This window comes from Saccostrea echinata, unplaced genomic scaffold, assembly GCF_033153115.1.
Source record: "Saccostrea echinata isolate AGI-Se365-2 ecotype Australia unplaced genomic scaffold, CSIRO_AGI_Sech_v1 ptg000012l, whole genome shotgun sequence".
NCBI classification, from domain to species: Eukaryota; Metazoa; Mollusca; class Bivalvia; order Ostreida; family Ostreidae; genus Saccostrea; species Saccostrea echinata.
Window position 1 is genome coordinate 20,446,323 of NW_026889761.1, and position 27,800 is coordinate 20,474,122.

The 27,800-nt window shown below is 33.1% G+C and overlaps 1 protein-coding gene across 1 annotated transcript; it reads right to left on the bottom strand.

Annotated features, from left to right (window-relative positions):
• On the bottom strand, positions 1-27,800 carry LOC133186096 (uncharacterized). The gene is made up of 12 exons (XM_061321376.1): positions 27,735-27,800; positions 25,950-26,027; positions 25,729-25,827; positions 22,108-22,338; positions 21,876-21,966; positions 19,744-19,886; positions 19,083-19,212; positions 6,394-6,536; positions 4,438-4,473; positions 4,191-4,247; positions 1,672-1,738; positions 1-922 (listed from the first exon to the last, which is right to left on the bottom strand). The coding sequence occupies exons 1-12, from the start codon at positions 27,781-27,783 to the stop codon at positions 481-483; spliced, it is 1,566 nt and encodes a 521-aa protein (XP_061177360.1). The 5' UTR covers positions 27,784-27,800; the 3' UTR covers positions 1-480.

The window sequence follows — 27,800 nt, forward strand, 5'->3', positions numbered from 1 at the left end:
TTTTAAACTGTCATTTTTAATGAAAAATGAAGAAAATTAGATATAGATATGGGACTTTTTGCAATATCAAACAATACAAATATATCCAGATTGCCTACAGTCTCTCTAAAAAAAACCCCGGTAATTTACATATCCTTGACCTCTTCTTTAAAATGATATTGAATATAGATACCGGAATTACTTTCGACATGATTTCGAATTGAATACCATAAAAGTATTCTATTTCCTACATAATACTTTAAAAGCTGTATAGTACAGGAAAAAGTGGGTTTAAATTAATTATGAAGTCATAATGGATCTAGCATCAAAAAGACAGTATAAACTCATTTACATGTACTTATCTTGACCTTAACATATTTGATTCCATTATTTTATTGAATCACTTATCGATTGATAATTTGTTATTAAGATGACAGTTTAGCATATTTAGTGGAAAAAGGTCTATTGAATCAATAAACATTGATTTTTCAAAATTGTTAGCTACTTTTTTTCATTACTCGATGCTGTTTGCGTTTCTAAATTTCTCAGATTTTCTCCATTCCTGCTTTGAAAAAACTGGTCATCTACGGTATTATCCACAGCATACTCCACTATATCTATATAAGGATGGATATTTATGTAATCAATGATATTTTTCCTAACATGCAATGCCTCAAGATAAGATGCATCTACATTGTTAGGTACAATATATGGTTCTTCAGTGTTAAAATTTCTTTGTTCTGAAAATGTCTGTGTTGTGCTCTCTATTTTTGGTTTGGGTAAGCATTCATAACCCTCGTCCATCTCTTCTATGACGTCATAATCGGGATCAAGGTGCGGAGCATCTGATACAACAAAGGTGGCTTCGTACTGAGGACTCCCTGTCTTTGGAATGCTCGGAAGGCGCATCAAGTCTTTTCTTCTTTTCCTTAATAACATTGTTCTGTGATTAAAAAAAAGAATTTTCTTTCTGTTCCCAGCTACAAATTAGCAATTCGTTGGACTTCGAAACTTTAAAATTTCTAATAAATAGTTACATAGTTACAGACTCAATAATAAATCTGTTACAATAAATGTGAAAATAGGTAGATTAAGAAATTAATGTTCAGTCTTACATACAATAAAAAAAATCAAGATTGTTTTGGATTGAAGTTGAGACATTAACTCTTGCTGAGATTTTGCTTTTAATGGAAAAGAAGAAATAAATATGAACAAAGGGACATCTTTCTGTTCGATTTTTTTATGTATTGCCAATCTTTATTGCAGTGCATTGATGCATCTGATCTACTTTGTTTCAGTGTAAAAGTAATGATATCAAACAAAGCGGATTCATTTCTTAAAAACAGTGTGAAACAGGTGAAAACGATATCATATTGACATTTATTGTATTAAGGAGGAAACATGAAATAAAGAACTGAATAAATATTGCTAATTATAATCAATGATAGAAATTACAAGCCTCTCTCTGTCTATTACAGAAACGGGCCAATGAGCCTATTTAGTAGGATGATAAATAATCAAAAGTGAAAACTGCAATGCATTCGGTAAGCAAATAACATAATCAGCAATGTCAAGCAAATTGGCCGTACATCTTGAATTATTAAGCTGCACTAATTAATAATAATAAAGCTCCTTTTAAGTGTCGTAGCATTGCGTAACACTTATTGTTATGATATGAAAATGAATACAAACCTCATTTTCAATAAGCTGATTACCAAGATGGCGACAAAAAGGAGAAGAACCCCAAATCCGACGAGCACTGAAACAGAAATTATATAAATTCTACTGTCCAAAAAAATAAACAAATGAGCATTCCTATAAGTGCTGAAATGTAAGTAAACAAATAGGCAATAAATTAAAAGCAGAACATATCTTTGACCAGTTGAATACATTAGATTTAGATAAAAGAATGCAGAAATCTTACAGATACAGAAATAAAGTTTACAAAATTTCAATAGTTAAAATATAAAACACATCCAACAATCAAAACAAATCTTACAGCACTATTATGACGTGTACATCTTTAAGAAAAAATTAAGTATCGATATATTTTAGGGGGTCATGATTGCCCTAACAAAAAAGAAAATACTATAGTTAAGGTATTTCCATCCTCCTGTGATGTCATAGGTTTTTACAAAAACTGTTACTAATTTAAATTCATACCAAACAGAAAAATATCTTTTGGAAGAATGCTTTTCAATAGGTGTAATAAAAATTATTATTGGGTTAAAGAATTTTAAAAATGTATATTTTCTTTATTTAATTAGTTAATTAATCTTTAAAAAATGTTGCTAAGGGCAATAACTCTTTCAGGCCTTTTCTTTATTGTACTTCTTATGTAAGATAGTTTCTCTGACATTTACAATTCAAACATATTTATAAAGTAGAAATTATTTTGGAACTTTCAGCATCGGACTTATGTATGTATTTTAACCAATTTTTACATAATTTTTATAATACAATTTACTAAAAATGTAAGATTTTTCATGATGAAATATACTTCTGTTTATTTATGTCTGACATCTTAAAAAGTATGGCAACCTAGACATTTTATGTAATTGTTAGTTAATTTAAACTATAATCAGTGAAAATAAATGCAGTTTTTTTCTACTTTGAACCATTAAAATTGTGAGGGTGGAAAAACCTTAACTATAGTTCACTATAGTTAACTATAATGATAACTTTGACACTATGAAAACTTTGATTTTCTACAGTGATAACTTTGACACTTCAATTTACTTCAGTGATAACTTTGACACTTTGATTTACTGTAGTGATAACTATGAAAACTTTGATTCACTATAGTGATCACTATGACACTGTAGTGATCACTTTGAAAATATGATTTACTATAGTGATAACTTTGACACTTTGGCACTTTGGTTTTATATAGTTAACTATAGTTAACTATAGTTTACAATAGTATTTTTTGCTAGGGTGTGTTCAGCATCACATGTGCTATTACTATAGTTACATGTTTATGAATGACCCCCTGTTTTGTATACATGTATATCTTTTCGTCATTTACAAAATAAATGACATTATTCATTCTAATACATGTGTTCTCATTTCGCCTACATTGAGCAAAAAACGAGCTCAGTCTCCTTGGCAAGGTTATACAAACTAAGGAACATTAATATATTTATTCATGAAATGAACGAAGGGCTGCAAATAATAGTTTATCACAATGATAATCTTTTTGGATTAAACGGCTATATTTTAATTGTTCTGAACATGATACTTGGTTCTGAATTAGTTGATACATTTTCCTTCAAAAATATATGTAAACATCCTGCAGGGTGCATGTTTATTCATTTTTGAAAAGCGATATCTAAACACTGTATCTTAATGAACATTTGGTATTCGTAGGACTTGGATTCACCAAACTCCTTCATAAAATATGAAGATAACGAACAGTTTTCAATCTCGAAAGTCCAATGAAACGATACGAATTTGGAGCAGTGCAAACACAGACCTCAAAATTTAGAGTTGGGATCAGGTGCCATGGAGGAGAGAGCATCCCCTGCCGACCGGTCACTTACTCGCCGTGTGCTCCTTGTCACGATCGGGAATCAAAAACCGGAAATATCCGTAGACAATTCAGTGTATAAATAATGGCCTAACAATTAGTATGAAAAACGCCAGTCAGCATTTGACTCATTGATAGGTTGTATATGCTGACAAGGTCATTGTATCGACCGAATAACTTGCGAAAAGATGACTTCAAATGAGACTGTTGATATCCTTGTTTCGTCAACTTGTTTGTCAATAGCTTGCCTCGTTTTAGAAATCGTTCATACGTAGAGCATGCTTTTTCGTATCGAATCAACTGAGAGACATAAACTCCATATGTAGGTGAAGGGTTATATTGCTAGATAAGTAAGGGGAATTGACGATTGAAAAGGCGAAGTCATCACGTTTATCATTAAGCTTTGTTGTTAGGCTACCATTAACGTCTTTTTCTAGCAAAATATTTAAATATGAAACAGATGTTTCAGAATTTGTGGTATCTTTTATTTCAAGCTCACTGGGATATATCGAGTTGACATATGAATGAAAGTGACTATTGTTAATTGATAATACGTCGTCGATATATCAAAATGTCGAGTTGAAGGCCACAACAAGTGTTTTCTTCTTCTCATGTAGAAGTTTTGAATAAATTCTGCCTCATGTGAATACAAAAATAGGTCTGCTATTCATCTGAAACTTACAGAAAAGCAGAGTCTGATTTACATTCGTCGTTGAGTCTTGAACTGTGTTTTCTACATCTAAATGAGAAAACATAATGCATAAAAATTCTACATGTAAGAAGGCTTGTAATCAATAAAATTATTACCTTAGATATTATGTAATACTTTGGTAGATGTACACTTTCTTTAAATTTCTGAAACTGATACTTTCTATAATTTAAAAATAAAATGTAGAACATGATTTTATATCGCTAATTGACTATAATACCTGGTGAAAGAAACTCAGTGAAGTTATTCTTTATGCCTATAAAAATGAAAGGATAACAAAACAATATTTTGTATATAAAAACACATACACTGCACATTATCAAATAATATTATATCAATGTAACATAATTGAGGTATAGTCCCAGCTATTACAGTTTTAAAATATTTATGTATCGAGAAAAATATGAGAGGAACTCCTTCCCTGCTTTATTGCTTAATTATGATGGTAAGCTGGGTTCCTTAAGAGCTGTTGCACTGTTCTTCCATTGTTGACCAAAATATTGTTACATTTTTTAACTTTTTTAAACAGTAGTATTACTAAGATGAAATATGGAGATTACTAGCAGTAGTTCATTTAAAAAATACGAATCGGGAGCAGAGTAAACACCAACCTCCAAAAACAGACTCGGGATGAGTTGTAATGGAGTGAGCATCCCCCTGCCGGCCAGTCACACCCGCCCTGTGATCCTTGTCATGATCGGGTAAGCAGAAAAAAAAATCCATAGAAATTTCAGTGTTCCGATAATGGCCTAACATTTAGTATGAAAAACGTCAGTCAGCATTTGACCTAATGATAGATTGTATTTGCTGATAAGGTCATTGTATCGACCATAAAACTTGCGAAATGATGACTTCAAACGAGACTGTTGATACCCTTGTTTCGTCAACTTGTTGCTTAATAGCTTCCCTCGTTTTAAAAAAAAATTGATCGTACGTAGAGCATACTCTTGCGTATCGAATCAAAAGGGGATTGACATAAATATTTTCTTATTGTCTACAACAATCACATTGAAGAAACAAAGTTCGGTCAGTTAACTTTTAATTTTTGTCATGCTTTTGAATATTTAATCAGGAAGATATCAAGGCAAGAAAAGTTCGGATAGTTTATGTCATGTTTGTGACACTCATCAAAATTAAGATGGATGTCATATTATCCTTCAATGCATAGATATTTATATCTAAGGGAAAAAATAAATATTACTTGAATCACCAAGTACATCCCTTCAGTTATTGGGTTTACATCACATATCTAGTCTGTTCACCACTGGGTACTAAATCCATCATGTTCTTCTGTCACGTCATGTTGAAATATCAAACTGATCTAATGTATATTTGAATTTTGTTGATTTATAATCTTCTACACATGTTTATAGTAGTATTACAGTAGCATTGCCACATATTTTAAAACAATTTTATATATACCATGTTGTATTTATATCTAACATCCTTCATTTTATACTAAAAGAATGAACAAGGAATTGATAAGGGGTCTCCCCTTCCAATTTAGACTCCTTGTAAAACCTGATTATTGCAATATATGTAATATGGTTTTTGTAATTATAATATACTGATGTGCAGTACTGACTGAATAAATTTCCTGGAATGCTAATTTGAATAATATTACTACATGGGATGCTTACTCCTCCATGGCACCTGATCCAGCCTCTAATGTTTTTAGAGGTCAGTGTTTGCTTTGTTCCCGATTTGTCGTGTTTTGGTTACTATTAGTTATCTCCATATTCTATTGCCATAAGCATTCCCCTACTACAACAATGAATAAAAAAAACAGTCATAAGAAAAGCAATTCAGAAACTGTTTTCAGTCATTGCGAAGAAAAATGCGATTTTACATTTTAGTCTACGGGTCTCCTTTGTAGTGAACAAATAAAACGTAATATAATTGTCTTAATAATTACATTCCTCTTTCAGTTTGAATTGAAAAAATGTAAAGCAGAGATTGGTTCATTCAAATACTAGAATCGTGGTTTTGTTGTGTGAAGACATTTACTATACGTCTAAAACATGTAGTGGTTATCATTTGTATTATTGTATTATAAAACGTTAAAAGAATAACTGATCCTGCGATTTGAATATAAACCTAAGATGTAGAGGACCTAAGAACCAGATATTCTTTTCTAAAGAAATGAGAAAAGAAAATGTAAAAGAAAATTACTTACAAAAATTTATCCTGGTCGAAAATTGTTTGGGAATCAGGTTTATAAAATTGTTGGCGACGTTGATTTTGTCTTTGGTCAAACAGGTGGAGTCCGTTTCATTAGTTACCGTTGCTAACACACAGTGAGCTATTCCTACCGCAGTTCTATAAGCAGGAAAAAAGGCATTAAATCTAATGGATCGTATAGAAAAATTTTACTTTATATAGGTATGACTACTTTTACTCGGACCTTTATGAATTAATCTAGAAATTCAAATTACATTTTATTTAAATCATGCAGTATGATTTACACTCAATCACATCTAGCAAGGAAATTAAAATAAATAATTCCACATATTGTAGATAGAATTCATGTGCAAAATTGAACAAGATCACTAGGATATGTGCAACACTTTTTTCAGAGTTGTCACAACATGTTTGAAAAAAGAGAAAAACACCTGAAACATAAAAAATTCATCATCATCTTATTACTCCATTAGTAATATCAATTTATTTAAAAATTGTTTTGTTGATCGATTTTGTAAGTTGTTTTACGTCCGTTCCAGAATTTTTCACTCACATAGAAACTTTACCATATACCGATGAAGGGCTTCAAACTAAGACCTTTACTAGGCATTCAGGGCCATTGAGAGGTGAGGGATCATTATCGTGTCAATGCCTGTCGTGACACAGAGCCTTGGTTTTTAAGGTCTAATCCGGAAAAAATAACCGAAACTTTCACTTCAAAGTGCCGAGCGCTTGGCGGAGGAAAAGTTGCTACCTATTCTTTATCGTCTTAGGTCAGTCTCTGCTGGTGTATCGAAGAATTTTGACCCAGGTTGAAAATTGACCTGGGGTTCATTTTCCAATGATGAATATTGAATCGGCGTTGACTTTTCAACTTTGATAATTCAGAGCATGAGTTGTGAAATTTATACCCGGGGTCATTTTTTTAACAACTTGGTAATTTTTTCCCGACCCTAATGACGTTAATACGTTAGAAATGACCCTCTTGAAAATTGACCTCTTACTACAGCGTTTTGCCCTGTGTTCAATTTGGAAGTTGTTAAACATGATTTGTTAATAAAATATTGACTGCTGCGAAGGAGATACTTCAGAGGATTCAAGAAGTAGTGTAAATCAAATTTCAAAAACTTAAAAGTCAGTAACATGGAAACGTCTGATTTTTCAACACTTTATACAACCATTCCTGACGATAAACTAAATGTTAGGCTTTATTTACACAACTTCTTCTTCAAGAAAAAATAGAACTCGGAATTTTTTCTATTTTGTAATTGGTCATTACAAAATGACTTTGTTAAAATCATTCTGACTCTACACACAGGTATTCTGAGGTTGACATTAAAATAGATACTGGAGTTCCTCTCTAACGATATCTATATATGTTTTGAAATCGTGTCTTCCAACAGTCTGTTGAAATTTCTATGGGCACAAACTTTGATCCTTTATTATTAGACCTGTATTTATTCCTGTTTTATATGTTCTACGTCCCGTTGGAGAATTTTTCACTCATATAGATACATAATAATTTATCGGTGAAGGATTTCACATTTAGACCTCTACTCATCCATCAGAGCCATAGAGTAAGGAGAGTTATTTATTGTACAAACGCCTACCGGCTTTTAAGGTCTCATTCGAAAGACCCGCAATTTCCATTTCAAAGTGCCGAACGCTTGGCGAAGGAACAGCTGCTTTCTATTTTTTATCGACTTAGGTCTGTCGTGGCCGGGGATTGGACCCACGATCTTGTGATCATGGAGCGAGCGCTCTATCGACTGAGCTACTGTGACGGTTTTATTCCAATGACGTAGAAGTTACTAAAAACTACATAAGAACAAGAAAATCTGTGGACTTCAACTCCATATTTAGACATTTAGATATATCGACGAGGATGCTTGAGTTTCCGATTGACAATATCTATGTAGTTTTTATAGATCATGTCTTCTATAGAAATTACAACTGGTACCAATTGCGCCCCGCTATTAGCAGACCACCTGTTTTTGTATTCTTATGAAGCAGAATTTATTCAAAACCTTGTATGTCTAACAAGAGGCCTGAGGGCCTTAACGGTCAACTGCGTATTATAAAGCCGTTTTTTGGCGGGACACAAATTTGGCGATTTAAGGTTGCCAAGAGAACCATCTATCCTTCTGTATTCAATAATCCAGAAGTGAAAAAAAAGTAGATAGATTACATAATCAGTACGTACTGGTCCCTGCTTACAAAGCAGGTAACATTGTCTTTGTTTGTAAGACTCATTATATTAAATGTAATTAAAAGGAACTTGGATTTAATTCTACAAGTGGTAATCCAACTTATACTCATAGTTCTCTTTCTAAGGAAGAAATTCTTCAAAATCATATGTCTATTTTGAATATTTTTAATATTCCAAACAACCAAAATGAATTTGAATTACCATATCTATACTGGATTCCGAAACTTCATAAAAATCCTAACAAATAAAAATACATAGCGGGTTCCAGTAAATGTCCAACCAAGCCTCTTTCTTTACTCCTCACTAAGATATTAACAGTAGTGAAGGGGAAACTTCAAGAGTACTGTGCAACGACATATTCGAGAAATGTTGAAATCAGATGTGGATACTTAAAAATTCCAAGGAACTTTTGGAAAATTTGAAATCACAACATTTTACCAAATTCAACAGCTTAAAAACTTACGACTTTTGAACTTTATACACAACCGTTCCCCACGATGAATTAAAATCCAGGCCTTTTGATATCACTGACAGCTGCTTTTTCAATAAAAATGGAACTCTTAAATTTACTTACTTGTCATTGGTCATTTGCAAAATTATTTTGCTAACAACATTCTGATTGTACACACAAGTACTCTAAAGTTGACATTAAAAAGATGTTTGAGTTTCTGATTGACAATATCTATGTGGTTTTTGGAGACCAGGTCTTCCAACAATCTATTGGAATTCCGATCGGTACCAATTGCGCCCCGTTATTAGCAGACCTTTTTTTGTATTCATAGGAAGCAGAATTTGTCCAAAACTTTATACGTGATAAGAAGAAAACACTTGCTGTGGCCTTCAACTCGACATTTAGATATACCGACGAGGTAGTGTCAAGTAACAATGGTTATTTCCATTCTTATGTCGATACGATATATCCCGGTGAGCTTGAGATAAAAGATACCACAGAGTCTGACACATCTGTTTCATATATGGATATTTTACTTGAATAGACGTAAATGGTAATCTAACAACCAATCTTTATGATAAACGTGATGACTTTAACTTTTCAATTGTCAACTTCCCTTTCTTATGCAGTAATATACCTTCATCACCTGCATACGTGATTTATATCTCTCAGTTGATTCGGCACGCAAGAACATGCTCTACGTACGATCAATTTCTAAAACGAGGTAAATTATTGACAAACAAGTTGATGAAACAAGAATATCAGCAGTCTCGTTTAAAGTCATCATTTCGTAAGTTTTGTGGTCGATACAATGACCTTGTCAGCAAATACAGTTTATCATTGAGTCAAATGCTGACTGACGTTTTTCATACTAACTGTTAGGCCATTATTTTCACACTTAATTGTCGACGAATTTTTCCGTCATTTCCCGATCATGACAAGGAGCACACGGCGGGTGTGACCGGTGGGCAGGGGATGCTCACTCCTCCATGGCACCTGATCCCATTTCTGATGTTTTGGAGGTCCGTGTTTGCTCTGAACCAGGTTTGTAATGTTTAATGGACTTTTTAGCTTGAATACTGTTCGTTATCTTCATATATTTCATCAGTAATATTGTCGGATAATATTTTGGTGAATCAAAAACCTTAACCGTTACGTTGCATGTAAAGGCCGCACTCTTCTTATGGATGAACCCCAAAGGTTTGGGAAAACCCTGGGAAAATGCAGGTCCTATGGATTTACGCCTATGAATATATCGATTTAGCTCTTATTTTAACTGCACAAGAAATGTAAAGAATTCTTTTTAGAGTTAAAATATTTGTATCATTTTAAAAACAAAAGTAGTACACAAACATTTTTTTTCTTTGCAAATTCAGTTTACATATAAGCTACATTTACATATATTTAAGTCTGTATTGCATTTTAATTGTTCTTTGATTATATAAATTAATAGCTTCAGTACTTAATTATTTTTTCCTTATCACTTCAAGCATACCACGACATTTTGCTGAAAATTAATGCATTCCAAGCACATGTCTGTGTTTACCTAGACAAACCATCCCAGACATTTACTGTCACATTTTTGTAAATATTGATATCAGGTATTTAACATATATTGTATTATATATATTATATAAGAGCGTGCTGTTCTAAATGGCAGATGATTCGAAATCATTGTTGAATAAACATAAACTTTATTGGGTCGATTGTATTTAAAGGTTTGGCCTTGATGAAATCTAAATTAGAAAAAGATAAAATAAGTTTTTAAATATATATATATTTTTTTTATCAAAAAAGATGTCGACTTAATGGATATATCAATATTTATAACTGTTAGGATTCAGAATAACCAAAAATGCCAGCAAAAATCAATCACACAGTTTAAACTTAACAACTATCTATTTACACTAATATATATAAATTTAAAAAAGTACAAACTTACAGCAGGAATCCAATCATACATTCAAACAGAGTGTCCTTAACTACACAAATGTCCCAGTGAGAGTATCCAACGCTTATCCTATCCCAGCCTCTTTGTACTCGTCTCTTTGTTAATCCAGTCTATTGGTACGCCAGTCTTACTTGCATACAATCGTTCCAGAGTGGTCAACATGTATGGTCATTTTTTCTAGAACATTCTTGAATTTCGTGTATGTCCAGAATGTTCCAGTAACATTTTGTATTCACAATTTCTAGAATTTCTAGAAAGTTTCTTTATGTTACTTAATATATACATGACGAAACAATACAAAAACACACCTCACAAAACCACTCCCTTAAAAAAGTTTGAATGTCAATGAAAAATTAAATTGTCAAAATAAAATATATTACATCAATGTAAAAACTTAGTATGGTCACGATACTCTTGACAATCACCTGCGATGACATTGTCTTTGCCTTGATATGTTTAATAGTTATATTATTCTTGTAACAACATAATCCATCTAGTAATTCATAGGTCTCTGATTCTTGTTTGACAATTTATACCAAAACGGCAGGGGGTTATGATCCGTATATACAAGAATTGGATGTAAAGTAACATTAAAATAAACATCAAAATGCTGTAAAGCTAACAACAAAGCAAGGCATTCTTTTTCAATGGTAGAATAATTTTGTTGACATTTTGTAAGTTTCTTTGAAAATAAGAAACAACTCTATCTAACTTATCTTTTGTTCTTGAAACACAGCCGCCCCGATTCCTACATCACTAGCATCAACAGTAAGCTTGAATTGCCTAGAAAAATCTTGAATTGAAAGAAGTGGATTGCTCATGAGGACAGATTTGATTTTATGAAATGATTTTTCACAGTCCTTTGTCCATTCAAAGTTAACCCTCTTTTGTAAAAAAATTGTAAGGGGACTAACTACGGAGGAAAAATGTGGACATTTCTGTAAAACCCGGCCATGCCCAAAAATCTCATGAACTCTTTCTTGTTTGGAGGAATCGGGAACTTTGCAATAGCTTCCACTTTAGCCATAATGAGTGTAACATAACCTTGAATTACTTTGTGACCTAAATACTTAACATAAGCATGACAAAATTCGCTCTTGTCAAGGTTCACAGTTAAGTTTGCTTGAGCTTTAATGTCGAAAAATGCACGCATAATTCGTAGATACTCGTCCCATGTGTTGCTGTATATGATAACGCCATCGATGTAGGCCTCACATCCCTCCGAGGCTCGAGGTCTTGAAGAAGGGAGTGAATCATCCTTTGGAGTGTACATGTAGCTGGTGCGTTTTTCATGCGCAAAGGCATTACTTTATACTTGTACAGTTCATCTGGTGTAGCAAAATCAGATACACAGGATGAAATTACACCATTCAGTCGACGGAATGGTAACTGAATGGCCACAGAAAGGTCACTGAAAGGTCATTGAAAAGTTCCTTTCCGGTGACTTTTCCGTGGTCTTTCAGTTACCATTCAGTCGACTGAATGGCAGAAACTTTTCAGTGGCCTTTCAGTTATCTTTCAGCTGTATCTTTTTATTGAATAATCGGATTATTTTTTAACTTTGAAATTTTATTTCACGTTTTCTTATTATATTGGTATTAAATGAACCTATTTTCGAATTAAAAAAAATGAATATAAGAAAAAAAATCATACAGGAATCCGGGATCGAACCCCGGCCTTCCGTTTGATAGTCAGTGACCTGATCCATTACGCCACGGCGTCTTGTTGAAATAATGATGATTTAAAATCAATGAAGTGGTAGAAATCGATTTGAGATACCCAGTTCACCTGTTGTATCGATTAGCTAGGCAATGTGTATATATATTGTATACATTTTGTATATTCTATGTTAATTGCGCGGATTTTTTTGGCTGACTAATTAATTATACATCTCTCATCGGGATGAGGACAATTATCGGCGACGGGCACCTGTTTTTTTTTCTCTCCAAAGAAATGATTCAAGATGGATCTTCACCTCGAAAAACGTTGAAAATTCTTAAAACCGTATCTTTTATCATGCTAAATTATCGTGCGATTTTAACAATCAAGAAAATAATTTACAATATCAAAGTTCTTCCACAAGAGGCATAAATAATTAATTCTGTTTATGTAAAATAAAACGATATCCTTTAGAAGCTGAAATATTATGCGATTTTAACAATTAAGAAACAAAATTTATAATAAATAAAAAAAAGGTATAAATAATTAATTCTGTCTCGTCTTTCATAACCATATATTTCCATGAAAACTAACCGCATTATACAATGTGTGAGATGGATATAAAATTAATGAAAAATTATTTTACAGCTGAAAAAATAAGAAACTTTTTTCTTGTTTATTCTAAGAGCATTTTGATCGATATCCTCGATTTATTCTCAGATTGACTGCCTGCTTATTCATTTAACTACCAAATTGAAGAAGCTTGTGAAAATGTTCATAACAGATTGAGAGATTTTACAGAAAGAAAAAAAATAAGACAAATCTATTCCCGTTATTAAAATTCTGATACGAATATTATTTTTCATCATCTAAATAATTTTTTTTTTCTAAATCAATTTTCATGAAACAAATTAGAAATTCGAAAATCATTCTAAATTTTATGAGTCCACAGTTGAATTGTAATCTTTAATGTTTAAAAAATTATATTTAGACATAAATGTTATAGTTAATAATCACAATTTAACATTTTAGTACACAATTTTAAGAAAATTGATCATCTAACCATTACCAATTGTATTATCTGAATTTTATCTTCAATATAAGAAAGCAAAAACACCTGTCAGTCATTTAAAAAAGTGAATAATTTTATTTCAAAAAAAAATATAAGGAATAATTACTGATAAACTAATGAAAAGCCGAGGAAAAGGTCGTTGAATTACGACTGAAAAGTCACTAAAAGATGACGGAAAGGTCACTGAAAGACGACGGAAAAGTCGATGAAAGGCGACTGAAAGACGACGGAAAGGTCACTGAATTGTGTCCGCTGAATGGTGACTGAAAGGTACCTGAATTGTGGCTGAAATGTAACTGAAAGGTCCATTCAGTGACTGAATGGCCACTGCAAAGTCACTGAAAGCCGCCATTCAGTTTTAACTGAAAGGTCTTGTTTCTTCCTGTGATATTTCTTTTCCTCTTTCAGTTAACGGCACTTGCAAGTAGCCCTTAAAAACAGGTCAAATTAAGTGAGTAATTTGGCATTTCCAATTTTGTCAATACAGTCATCGATTCTAGGGATTGGATACGAATCAGGTTTTGTGACAGAGTTCACCTTTCTAAAGCCTGTACATAATCAGTAGCTACCGTCCGGTTTTGGTACAAGAATACATGGAGAGCTCCAATTACTTTTAATAGGCTTAAAATGTCATTGTCCAAGATGTACTGCACTTCTCTTCTTAGGTACTGCAGTTTTATTGGATTTAGATGGTAAGAATGTTGTTTGATAGGCAAAGCGTCCCCCACTATGACATCATGACAAACTGCATTAGTTTTCTTTGGAACATTTGAAAAGATTTAATGATACTCATTCATCAAGTTTTCAACTTGTTCTTTTTGGTGAATGTTCCAATGTCCAAGTTTGGCATTAAAATCAGCCAAAATTTCTGAGTTTTCCAAACGGGCACTCCGATTACAATCTTTCGCATTCATTTCTACACTCATATCATTTTCAATACAATTTTGAATAGTCTTCGCATTGGCTAAAGTGGAAAGTGGTTTTACAAAAATTCGGTCACACCTTTCAAAGTACTTTTTTAAAATGTTAATGTGACAAACCCGTTTCTCTTTTCGTCTTAACTACGTATTTTACATCACTAATCTTGCTTTCAATTTCATGAAGGCCATAATATCTGGCATGTAAAGGATGACCAGAAATAGGTAAAAATACGAGAACCTTATCACATGGCTTAAAAACTCGATTCCTGGCATCTTTGCAATACCACATTTTCATTTTCATCTGAGAACTCTTCAAATTTTCTTTTGCTAATTTACAAGCACTATAAAATTTTTCTTTGAAACCAGACACATAAACTGAAAGATTAAGATAACTAATTTCAGTAAGCCACCTTTCCTTCAGCAATTTCAAAGGACCTCTAACCGTATGATCAAACACCAATTCAAAAGGACAAAACCCAAGAGACTCCTGGACTGCCTCTCCTGCAGCAGATAGTACAAGTTGAACCCCTTTATCCCAGTCTTTCTCATACTGGTAACAACAGGTCTTCAGCATCGTTTTAGGGTTTGATGAAAGCGTTCAAGCGCCCCCTGGGACTCAGGATGATAAGCAGTCGATTTATACTTCTTAATACCTAACTCATGCATGACTTGCTGGGACAATTCCGACATAAAATTCGATCCTTGATCTGACTGAATTGCCTTAGGTGCTCCTAGAAAACTGAAAAACTTGGTAAGGGCCTTAATTTGGTCTTTGCCTTAATATTCCTTAGAGGTATGGCTTCGGGGAATCAAGTGGATGTAACATAATGGTTAGTAAATACTGGTTCCCTGACCTAGTCCTAGGCAAAGGTCCTACACAGTCCACAAACACTCGACTAAACGGTTCTTCAAAAGCTGGAATTGGTTGGAGAGGAGCAGATTGTATCTTCTGATTCGGTTTACCTACCATCTGACAAACATGACATGACTTACAAAACTCCGAAACATCCTTCTTAGCTTAGGCGAAGAAAAATGACTCAAATTCTATTATAAGTCTTGTTGACATCTAAATGACCTGCCAGATGTGTGTCATGAGCTAAACTCATGGCATCTCTATGAGAAGCAGCTGGGACCACTATCTGGTGAACAACACGCCACACTTCATCTAGGTCGGGAAAGTGTCAGATAGCCGCCATTTTCATATAAGGATGCCATCTTTCTTATAGAAGCATTCTCCAACTTTAGTGGTCTCTTCTGGTGAAAGTGCCCTCTTACTAAGTTGGATGCTATCAGGGTCTTTATGTTGTTCAGAAAGTAACTGCTCTCGACTGCGGCGGATGTCCTTGTCTTTGTTTACTGGTAAATTATCATCATCACCATTAAATTTTGATAAAGGTTCATTCTCCACCGGCTTTTTAATATTGTGTTTATCCATGCTTGTTTCAGTGCCATCAAGGTAAGAAAAGAAAGTATCATTCAAATCAATGTCAGTAGAGGAATTTGCCTTGTCAAAGGCTTGAGTATGGTCAGCCTCCATTTCTCGTCTTCTGGCCATCGCTCTAGTAACAGCACAGACTGGATAATTTCATCGTCTTCATCATTACAAATGACATCTGGAGTGATTTTCGCACAAACTATGGGATTCGGTACAACTTTTCCACCAGCTAAATCGTTGCCTAGCAACTAAGAAACGCCTGGAACGGGAAGAATAGATCTAACACCCACAAGTTACAGGTCCAGTAGCTAAATCTGAATTCAAACACATTCTATGTAGTGGAACATCAATGACGCCTAGCTCCTAACCTTGTGATAAAACTGACCCACCAGTAGAAGTCTGCTCAGACAAAGGAAGCACACCCTCTAAAAACAAAGTCTGTTCAGCACCAGTATCTCTCAAAATCTGGAAAGGTTTAATTTCGCTAGAGTCACCGAGTTAAACAAATCCCTGAGACATAAAGGGCTTATAATCCTCCATAGAATCAACAGAACTGGACTTTGAGCCCTGAACATTAGGATTGTCAGAAAATATCGAAACTAAGGCTTCCCTATCACCCTAACTGCCGCACAAGCGTGTGGCTGAGTTTTATCAAGGATATTTTTCTCTTAAGTTTAAAGCATTTGCTGATCAAATGACCCTTTTTCTTACGATAACTACAAGTAGGAAGCGACCATATTCCAGGGGAACCTTCAAAACGTCCTGGACCGGACTTAGAACCACCTTGCAATGGAGATTAGGGACTTGTGAAAGACTGATACCCTGAACCATCTTTTTATATATGTCTGAATTTGTAGAATTATTGCTAGTCTGAGATCTTGTAACAAAATTCTTTTTATGAGACAGAGAATAAGTATCAGATATGACTGCTGCCTCTTCAAGAGTTTTCACATTCTTATCTTCTAGATGTGTTTTCAAATCTTGAGGAACACATTCCTTAAACTCTTCTACCAGGATGAATTGACGCAAATTAGCAAAAAAAAATTCAAGTTTCTTAGATCTAAACCAGTGATCAAATAAATCTTTTTTTCTCTGGTGAAAATTCAACTAATGTTTGATTATCAAATTTTCTATATTTTCTTACCTTTTACCTATAAGCTTCGGGTACTAATTAGTATGCTTTTAACATCGCTGCCTTGAACTTGTCATGTTCTTAACTCTCAGCTACCCCTAGTGCAGAGTATACCTGAGCCGCTTTGCCAATCAGTACACTATGTAGCTTAGTTGACCAAACATTTCCTAGCCATTTAAGATTCTCTGCAACTTTTTCGAATTGTGGGAAATATTTTGCCCACATATTTTTCTTTAAATTTTGGAATGAAATATTAAGATAACGAACAATATTCAATCTCGAAAGTCCAACGAAACGATACAAATTTGGAGCAGAGTAAACACGGACCTCAAAATTTAGAAGTGGGATCAGGTGCCATGGAGGAGTGAGCATCTCCGGTCGACCGGTCACACCCGCTGTATGCTCCATGTCATGATCAGGAAACAAAACCGGAAAAATCCGAAGACAGTTCAGTGTATAAATAATGGCCTAATAATAAGTTTAAAAAACGTCTGTCAGCATTTGACTCAAAGATAGATCGTATGTGCTGACAAGGTCATTGTATCGACCGAAAAATTTGCGAAAGATGACTTCAAATATGAAACTGTTGATATCCTTGTTTTTGTACAGTTTGTTTTTCAATAGCTTGCCTCGTTTTAGAAATTTTTCATACGTAGAGCATGCTCTTGCGTATTCAGAAACATAAACCCCATATGCAGGTGATCAAGTTCTATGCTACATAAGTAAGGGAAGTTGACGATTGAAAAGTTGAAGTCAGCACGTTTATCATAAAGCTTTGTTGTTAGGTTACCATTAACGTCATTTTCTAGTAAAAGTTTAAAATCTGAAACAGATGTGGTAGAATCTGTGGTATCTTTTATTTCAAGCTCACTGGGATATATCGAGGCGACATATGAATGTAAGTAACAATTGTTACTTGATAATACGTCGTCGATATATCTAAATGTCGAGTTGAGGGCCACAACAAGTGTTTTCTTCTTCTCATGTAGATGTTTTTGAATAAATTTTGCTTCATATGAATACAAAAAAGGTCTGCTTATAAGGGCGCGCAATTGGTAGCCATGGAAATTCAAACAGATTGTTGGAAGATTTGATCTCCAAAAACTACATGGATATTGTCAATCAGAAACTCAAGCATCTTTTTAATATCAACTCCAGAGTGCCTTTTAACAAATAATTTTGCAGTTAATCTGAAATGTCTGGCTGCGTCAAATTCAGACCTGACATTTAAAGGTTCTGTTTGGTGCTGTAATCTTAATTTCTCTAACTCAAAGTTCATTTCACGCTATCTTTCTCACTCTTGTCTTTCTAATTTTTCTAACTCAAATTTCCGTTCACGCTCTCGCCTGGCCCATAATTCTGGAAGAGGCAGCCTTGCTTATCTTTACTATGTTTTAGTTAGTTTGTTTAATACCCAGGAGAATAGGAATTTCAGAAGGAAATAAAGCGCGTTCATTATATGATCTATACAGCCCCGCCGTAGCACCAGAACCCTGACACTGGAGCCATGAATTTCACAACTATGGTAGTGAGATTAGTGCTTATTAGAAACATGCCAACAGTTTGACTGCTTAATGTCCAGGAGTAAAGAAGAAAATTTTTAAAAATTGCATTGATTTTGGTGGTTTTGGCACCAATACTCGGGACCCGGGGGGGGGGGGGGGGGTCAAGGACCATGAAATTCACAATTTGTGTTCCACTTCACCCATGGATGTTTTATGCCAAATTTGGTTGAAACTGGTTAAGCGGTTCAAGAAAAGAAGTTGAGAATGTTCAAATGACGACGACAGACTCAAAAGGGATAGCAATAGGTCACCTGAATGACTCAGGTAACCTAATTAAAAGAACTACGTACCGGCAGAGGCTATCCATTGGTGTGTCCAATGTCAAATCAATAACGGGAAATATTTGAATGCAAGGTTCCGCATATCTAATCAATCTGAGGGAATCGGCGTAAGTAGGATCAGTACATGGGGACTTAACACCTGTGAAAACAACCAAAGAAAAGTTTGTTATGTACACTATAAAAAGAATACTGTGTTTAAAATTAAAGGAGAGAAAAAAGAAAACAGTACAAAAAGTGACTTAAAATCTGTTAAAAAACCAAAAAACACCAATAAAATAAAAGGTTATTACGTAAATTATAAAAAATCTGCGTTTAAAAAACCCCCCAATAATTTTGGCAACATCTGACAACAAATTTTTTCATTTGAAGTCAATTTTTAATTGTTAGTTTAATATTTCAGGTATATTTTTTATTGCTTTTGTTGTTGGGATATCAATTCTATGACAAGCACAACAACACAATTGATATAAACAATTAAAATTTTATTACATATTTGTGTTTGAAAGAGTCTATTTTTGACCCATCCTCAAAACAAATCCATGCAGTTTGTATCAATGGACTGTTCTTAAAATTCTAATCCCCTCTATACCCTATTGTAATGTTGAACAGCTGTTTTTCCAAGTAAGGGTTGATATTTTCCTGATTTTTGTAATAAAATATTTGTACTTACAATTAGATATAGACTTCCCTAATGACCTCTCTATTTTGCTTTTCATTTGTAGAAGAATTGATCTCAATTTTACTTCAGGACACTTCACGCCAGAGGAAATTTCTATTTGTTTCTTTAGACAAAGACCAAATGTAGAAATCAATCTGGAAAAGTAGTTCTTTGTAATTTCAGGATTTTTTCAAATAACAAAATAATGAATAATGAAAATTGCTTAGTAAGTTTTCTTAGTCTATGTACAATGTAATTCCAGTTTGAGTTTATATGTTCAACGGTTGAAGATAAATATAATTCCAATGTTTTGCCGTTAAATGGTACTTTAAGGAGGTTATTTTTTGGCCATATTCACTATTCGTTTTACTTAAAGAATTAATTTAATGAGATCGCTCACGGTTCGATATCTTCACCTTTTTCATCGTGTGGTTGGTGCTCATTTCATAATATTGATAGAATAAAAATCAAATGCGGAAAGTACTTTCTTTTAAAGGTGCTTAGACACAGATTTGAAGTTAATATTTTCTCAAAATTTCTGTACAATATCACGACTTATATATTGCAATAGCATTTCACACGACAATACAGTTAAAAACTTATTTTATCTGAAAATTATTGGAACTACGAATTCCTGGACGCGTTTGATTGACACATCCTTGCACTTTCAAAAATTTTATCTTTATCCTTAATATTTAAAAAAAATTCAGAGTAGAAATGTGCGAAAGCAAACCCCCTCACTAATATCGTCAGCCCGTGCTCAGTGTTGTGTACAGAGTTTAACAAATTGAATACACCCGTGAAACGTAAACTGTTTCTGTAAACAGGGCACGAGCTCTGTTATTGTTAATGTTTACAATTCACCGGGTGTGTTCAATTGTTAAAGTCTGCACACACCACTGAGCACGGACTGACAATACTGTGAGTGGGTTTTGCTTTCGAACATTTCTACTCTGAATTTTCTGGATAATAGTTTTAATACTTTTCATTAATACACAACAAAACTGCCACTTTTCTTCAGTATTAAGAATAAAATTAAAAATTATGAAAGTTCAAGGATGTGTCAATCAAACGCGTCCAGAAATTTGAATTTTCAATAACTTCGAGATGAAATAAGATTTTTATTATAGTTTAGTATGAAATGCTATAGCAACATATAAGTCATGATATTATACAGAAAATCTGAGAAAATATTAACTTCAAATCTGTGTCCAAGCACCTTTAAATGGAATGAGAATTATGTATCATTTAAGAGGTCCGATTCGGGTTTTATTGCGTTAAAACTAAGATAGAAAAACTTTTTCCTCTGAGTTTAACCTAAAGTGATTTCAGTATACATGCCAAGTTTTAGGAAAATCCATCGATGGGTATTTTTAGGGACCATCTCAAATTACGGTTGCCAATTTTTTCACACTTTAAAGCAAATTTTAGAAATTCTTCAATAAACTTTTACCTCAAAATATTTGTATGTTGTAAGTAATACTTTATTGTACATCATATTAAGAAACACAAAATTGTACCGTCCGCAGCTGGATATTTAAAATTGACATCTCAAAATGTAAAAATTTACAATACTTTCCTTTTTTATGGAGTTATACAAAATTTTATAGATACTATGGGTTCATGAAAAAAATATCAAAAATCAAAACTGTAAGATTTGCAAACTCTTTGCTGGTTATTTGATAAAAAAAAATATCAAAATATTTTCCTTTAAATCTGAAATGGTAAAAAAATATAGAACATATCATGAAGAGTCTAGTTTTGACTCTTTTTTTTACCGTTATATATATATATATATATATATATATATATATATATATATATATATATATATATATATATATATATATATATATATATATATATATATATATATTTTTTTTTTTTTTTTTTGCAATCAATACTGATGAGATTGTAACATGTATGTATTGTATAAATTTCAAAAGTAGAATTGATTTTAATTGATATATCACAGAAAATCATTTTAGCCGAGTTTTAATATTTTTCTTCATTTTCATCTAGCTGGGGCATATCTCCTGTATATAAGTTCATATTCAGTTTACAAAGGATAAAAACCATGAAGTTTGTGAAAATCTAATGTGAAAATTGATTATCACAATTCTAAATAAAAGGAAAAATATTACTCGCAGTCTGCAGCTGCCACCTGAGTATTGCCTGAGTAGCACTGTTTAATGACGTCATTCCTATAAAAAGACTGATTCAGACATGGAGTCGCTGAAACGAAGAGAAATTTTAAGTCATTTCAAACTATTTAAAGAAATTTTGTTTAAAAAACACCAATTAAGATTCCATCTGATAGAGATTTGATTAATATTTAGAACAATATCAAGAATTTTATTATATTTCTGAACTTACCGCAAACATCTACACCACAGAGCTCCCAGCGTACATCCGGGTCAGTAGTGAAGCACCACGGCTCCTCTCGATCAAAGTTCCGACAATAGTTCTCTTGTGCAAGACTGATGACATCATAATTATGTTCATGTGGACTCTGCTCAGCCCATCTCTGGCACACCCGTCCTGTTAGCGTTATGTTTTTAGTTCCTCTGTATAATACTCCCGGCAATCGACAATCAGGTGACGTCTCTTTGATTAAATTAAAAAAAATATTACCCTATTACATAATTAATATTTATAATTTATTTAATTATATTTTCTTAAGTAAATAATCTCTATTTATATTCGGACTATTTATAGATAACAAGACACGAGCAATGGAACTCTTTGAATGGCTGGTAACATTACGCACATATAGTCACTTAAGCGAAGAACCACATAAAACACAATCGTAAAAAAGAACAAACTTTTGGAGAATGTTCAATTTTTACAGATCAATCGGAAGCATTTTTCTGGTTTTAAAGGGTAGTAGTTTTTACATGTTTGATAATCTTTTATATGAGCTTTTATAATCTTCCGAGATATATTTTAATGCTCCCAGAAGAAAAAAAAATCTATAGTAAACTATAGTTTACAATAGTAAATCAAAGTTATCACTATAGTGATTCAAAGTTTTCAAAATTATCACTACAGTGTAATAGTGATCACTATAGTAATCAAAGTTTTCAATGTTACCACTGTAGTGTCACAGTGATCACTATAGTAATCAAAGTTTTCAATGTTATCACTGTAGTGTCACAGTGATCACTATAGTAATCAAAGTTTTCAAAGTTATTACAATTGTGAATCAAAGTGTCAAAGTAGTCACTATGGTAAATCAATGTTAAAGATTTATCATAACGGTATATAACGTTCTGTGATAGACGTTTCAATTCATTTCAGATTAATTGCACAACATAGATAATATCCAGTTGTACAGATTTTCTCCAAAGATTATATTCAAAATTTTGCAGATTTTAATCCAAGTTATTTGTTGATGTCTTGTATTTCAAATAAGAGGCTTAAGGGCCTTAACGGTCAAATGTATTGTACATAGAGTATAAAATAAAGTGAAAGATGAAGCTTTGTTGCCCAAAAGCAAGAGAAATATGATGATAAGGGTCAACGAAATAATAAGTTAAGTATACAGTAACAACTCTTAAATTAAGTCCTAATCTGTCCCCCATTTATCACTATCAGCATGCAGACTACTAACGAACTAATCAGTCCTCCTTCTGTCCTTTTTTAACCCCATATTATAATCTCTCACTTTGGTCTCTCTTATTTTATTAATCTGTTATTTACAAGTCTACCTGATCATCAAAACTAAAAAAAAAATACTTTTTGTATTATACAATAAAAATACTTGCATAATTCATTTATTCTTTTAAGCTTTCAAATACATTATTCACAGTGATTATCAAAATTGAATGACAAACGATATTAACTTCTCTCAGTAGAATACAAATTAATAGAACCCTGGTCATGACCAGAACACTTGAGTAAATGGTACAGATGTTCAAAAATCTGTTAAATATACCCTTGTTTATTCAAACTTTTACATTGTTTGCCTCCTTTATGCCCAGTGGCAGAGAAGATTTTCAAAGAAATAATGCATTTGCACTACAGATTCAACACAGCCTACCCTAACACCAGAACCCTAACCAGAGTCATGAAATTCACAAATTTGGAAAAGGCACCCTCCTCCTCATAACTATGCACTTAATTGAAGAGTTTCAAAGAATTAACATATTTTGCCTGTGTTATCAATCCCCCCCCCCCCTCACCTCGAAAAACACCAGAACTCCTCACCCTGGGAATACAAGTTTTAACATTTTAAATGAAGAACCTTTGCTCATCTAAACTATGCACTTTGTGTATTTGCTGAACACGAAGGAGTGTGTGTGTGCGGGAGGGTTCAGATAGTATGCAATGTTTTCTTGACCAAAAAGTCCCAATACTATTTAAGATTCTCGGTGTGAAGTCTGATTCCGAAGAAACTGACTGGAACATTGCGTAAACTGTTTTGCATCTGTTCCTATTTATAAATTTCACAGAAATATACAGTTTAGTTTATAATAATGATATTAAGTGCCATTGCATTACTTCAAATAAAAGGCGATTCATAAATTTTACACTTTGAAATATCCCCCTTACAGTATTTAACGTCCAAAGTCTGAAGTCTTTAGTCCACTGTCCGCTATTCCGCAAATGTTCAATACCAAGGAGCAGAGAAGATTTTCAAAGAACCAATGCATTTTCACAATATAATCAATAGAGCCCCATTCTTACACCAGAGTCCTTGACCTTGAGGACATGAAATTCACTATTTTGGAAGAGGCACCCTTGCTCAACATAACTATGTACTTAATTAGTCTCTTTAATACCCAAGAGCAGAGAAAAAGATTTTGAAATAATAAGTGCATTTTCACTTTAAAATCAATAGAGCCCCAACCTACAACCAGAACCCCTGACTCAGGAGCCATTATATTCACAATTTTGGAAGAGGCACTCTTGCTTTTCATAACTATGTAGTTAGTTAGTTAATTTCATCCCTACAAGCATAGAAGATTTTCAAAGATATAATACATTTTCACTATATGATCTATATAACCTCACCCTAGCACTAGAGCCCCTGACACTGTGGCCATGAATTTTACAATTTTTGTAGAGGACTCAATGCTTATTATAATCATGACAACAGTTCAACTGCTGGATGTCTAAGAGTAAAGAAAATAACACTTATTCTGATTGTTTAAGCACCACCTCTTAAGCCCCCCCCCGGGGGGGGGAGGGGGGCAGGGACCATGAAATCCACGATTTTTGTTCCTCTTCACTCTTACATGTATATGCTGTATGCCAAAATTGATGGAATTTGGTCAGCGGTTCCAAAGAAGAAGCTGAAAATGTTCAAATGTTAACGGACGACGCACATCGCAAGACGACGGACGAAAACAGCAATAGGTCACCTGAGTGATTATGGTGACTTTATAATTTTAATTTTAAGCGATGCTTTTTGAAACCTCATTTATCAATGACTGCTACTTGCTAAACATTTCTAAAATGAATATCGTTTGTTTTTCATTTTTACTTGTTTTTTTTTTTTTTATATTATTAAATCACATTATATTAATAGTTTAGTACATAAAACAAGATGTATAGAGTTATCATATTATATACATCGATATAAGGTATATTAGATTGATAACCATAACAAATCAAAGATTTCATAGTGATCACTGAAGTATTTCAAAGGTTTCATAGTTATATTACAGTGTCATAGTGATCGCTATAGTTAATATAAGTTTTCATAGATTTCACTATTGTGTCATAGTGATCACTATAGAAAATCAAAGTTTTAATAGTTATCACAATAGTAAATCAAACTGTCAAAGATATATACTTTAGTTAACTATAGTTTTCATACTGTCAAAGTTATTACTTTAGGAAACTATAGTTTACAATAGTATTTTTTGAAAAGTATGAATATTTTTATTTACATTGTATGTTTAGGCAGCAAAAAATAAATTTATTTGAAAGGGCATACTATAAATAGTTACTTGAAAATATTTTAGTAGGATAAATTTGTACAATACATACTTTTGGTATTTTCAATTTCTGTGCTCAAAGAATATACTGTACTGAGGGTAGTGGAAAATTCCTCCCCTCCTTCGGAATCATCTGATGAACTTATGTCACCTATAAAGAGATGTAAAGATATAGAATGTAAAGAAAATGTCTGGTGAATAGAAAGAAAATTAAAACTCAGAAACGATGATTGTAATCAATTTGACTTGCATTTCAAATTATATATTGTATACCTGTTGTAGTAAAATCATCTGTTGTTATAATCCTGTCTATGGTTATGCTATTAAAACTTGTTGAAAACTCTGTCACATCTGCAGAATTATACAAATGCGTAGACAAATACAAACTGATTAATAACAATATTTGCATGAACTTATATATATATATATATATATATATATATATATATATATATATATATATATATAGAAAGCACAAAGAAATTCACTTTTATCGGGATACCAACTTCCGCCCCAGCCCGGGGGTTGAACTCTCGACCTACGGAATCTGTCTCCTAGCAGTACAGGAACAGCGCGCTAGACCGCTCGGCTATCTAGGCAAGTCAAAAAACTTGCTTTCAATGCCGATGGAATTCTCGCACTGCTAGGAGACAGATTCCGTAGGTCGAGAGTTCAACCCCGGGCTGGGGCGGAAGTGGGTATCCTTATAAAAGTGAATTTCTTTGTGCTTTCTGTATTAATATTTCTTCACTTAGGGCAGTTATGTTAGTTTAAGAGTTGTTGTAAAATGTGCTTTATAAATAAAAATTAATTTCATTACAACGTGTATTGGTAACGATCCTCTAATAAAACTACTGTCCAAATAACTGTATCTCACTTCCATTCTCAATGACTGTGTAGTGTAGGACAGCGCCGCGAGAATTCCATCGGCATCGAAAGCAAGTTTTTTGACTTGCCTAGATAGCCGTGCGGTCTAGCGCGCTGTTCCTGTACTGCTAGGAGACAGATTCCCTAGGTCGAGAGTTCAACCCCGGGCTGGGGCGGAAGTGGGTATCCTTATAAAAGTGAATTTCTTTGTGCTTTCTATATATATATATATATATATATATATACTCGGGACCATTCTTCGTGGATTTCGTTGCTCTACCTTATTTTTACCTTTTACATCCCCACGAATATTTACTTTGTAAACATAATGATTCATTGAATCTACCGTACATGTATAAACGAGTAACCCACAAAATTGCGTCCCAGCGAACAAGTAAACCTTTGCCTGCCCACGAACATTGCCTCCCACGAATTAAGATGATTCCAAGGAATATAATTTTTTTATACATAGTTTTCATTTAAAATTGTTAAAACGTACTAAAATTATACCTATACAATTTCGTTTAGCTACACTTAAAAGATTTGTCATGATAGGAGGCCCGGACGGAAGCTATCATTAATAATCGTGCTGCAAGAACAAAATAAATCAATACTTGTTTTATGTAGGTTTGAGCAGTAAATATCGTAAATATCAGTAATAGCTTAATTTTGCTCATTTCTTGTGTCTGTAAACAATAATACTGCATGTAATTTTATAGAGGTGAAAACTAGTTAAAATTCAGTTTGTATAATCACTAAATTTGCTCCAAAAAAACCGACTCTTTTAATCCTCATTTTGAAAAGGCTTGCACATTTTTATGGCTTCAACTGCGTATATATTTCAGAAGACTCTTCATGAATTCCATGTGGCTTTTTTTCAAGGAAAGATAATAAAATCCAATAAAGTTGAAGGTTTGGCACTTTGATTATTAGCGAGGGGAAATATTGATTCTATTTAAATTCAATTTTGGTCCAAATCAATGACGAGCAATTTGACTAATTGAGTCATTGACAATATATCTAACATTAATTTTGTCCGTATTTCGACAAACCTTTCCACATAATTTGCTGTATTTCATTTACAATAAAATAGTAGCAAAATTTATTCTTGTCCCGTTTTACAGGCCAACATGACCTTGATATACAATGTAACAAAAAGCAGAAGATTTGCTACAAAAATATCTGCATTACCTGTTTGAGAATAATAAACACCTCCAATAAAGAAAATATAAAACGCCATTACGTCTTTATGAGAGG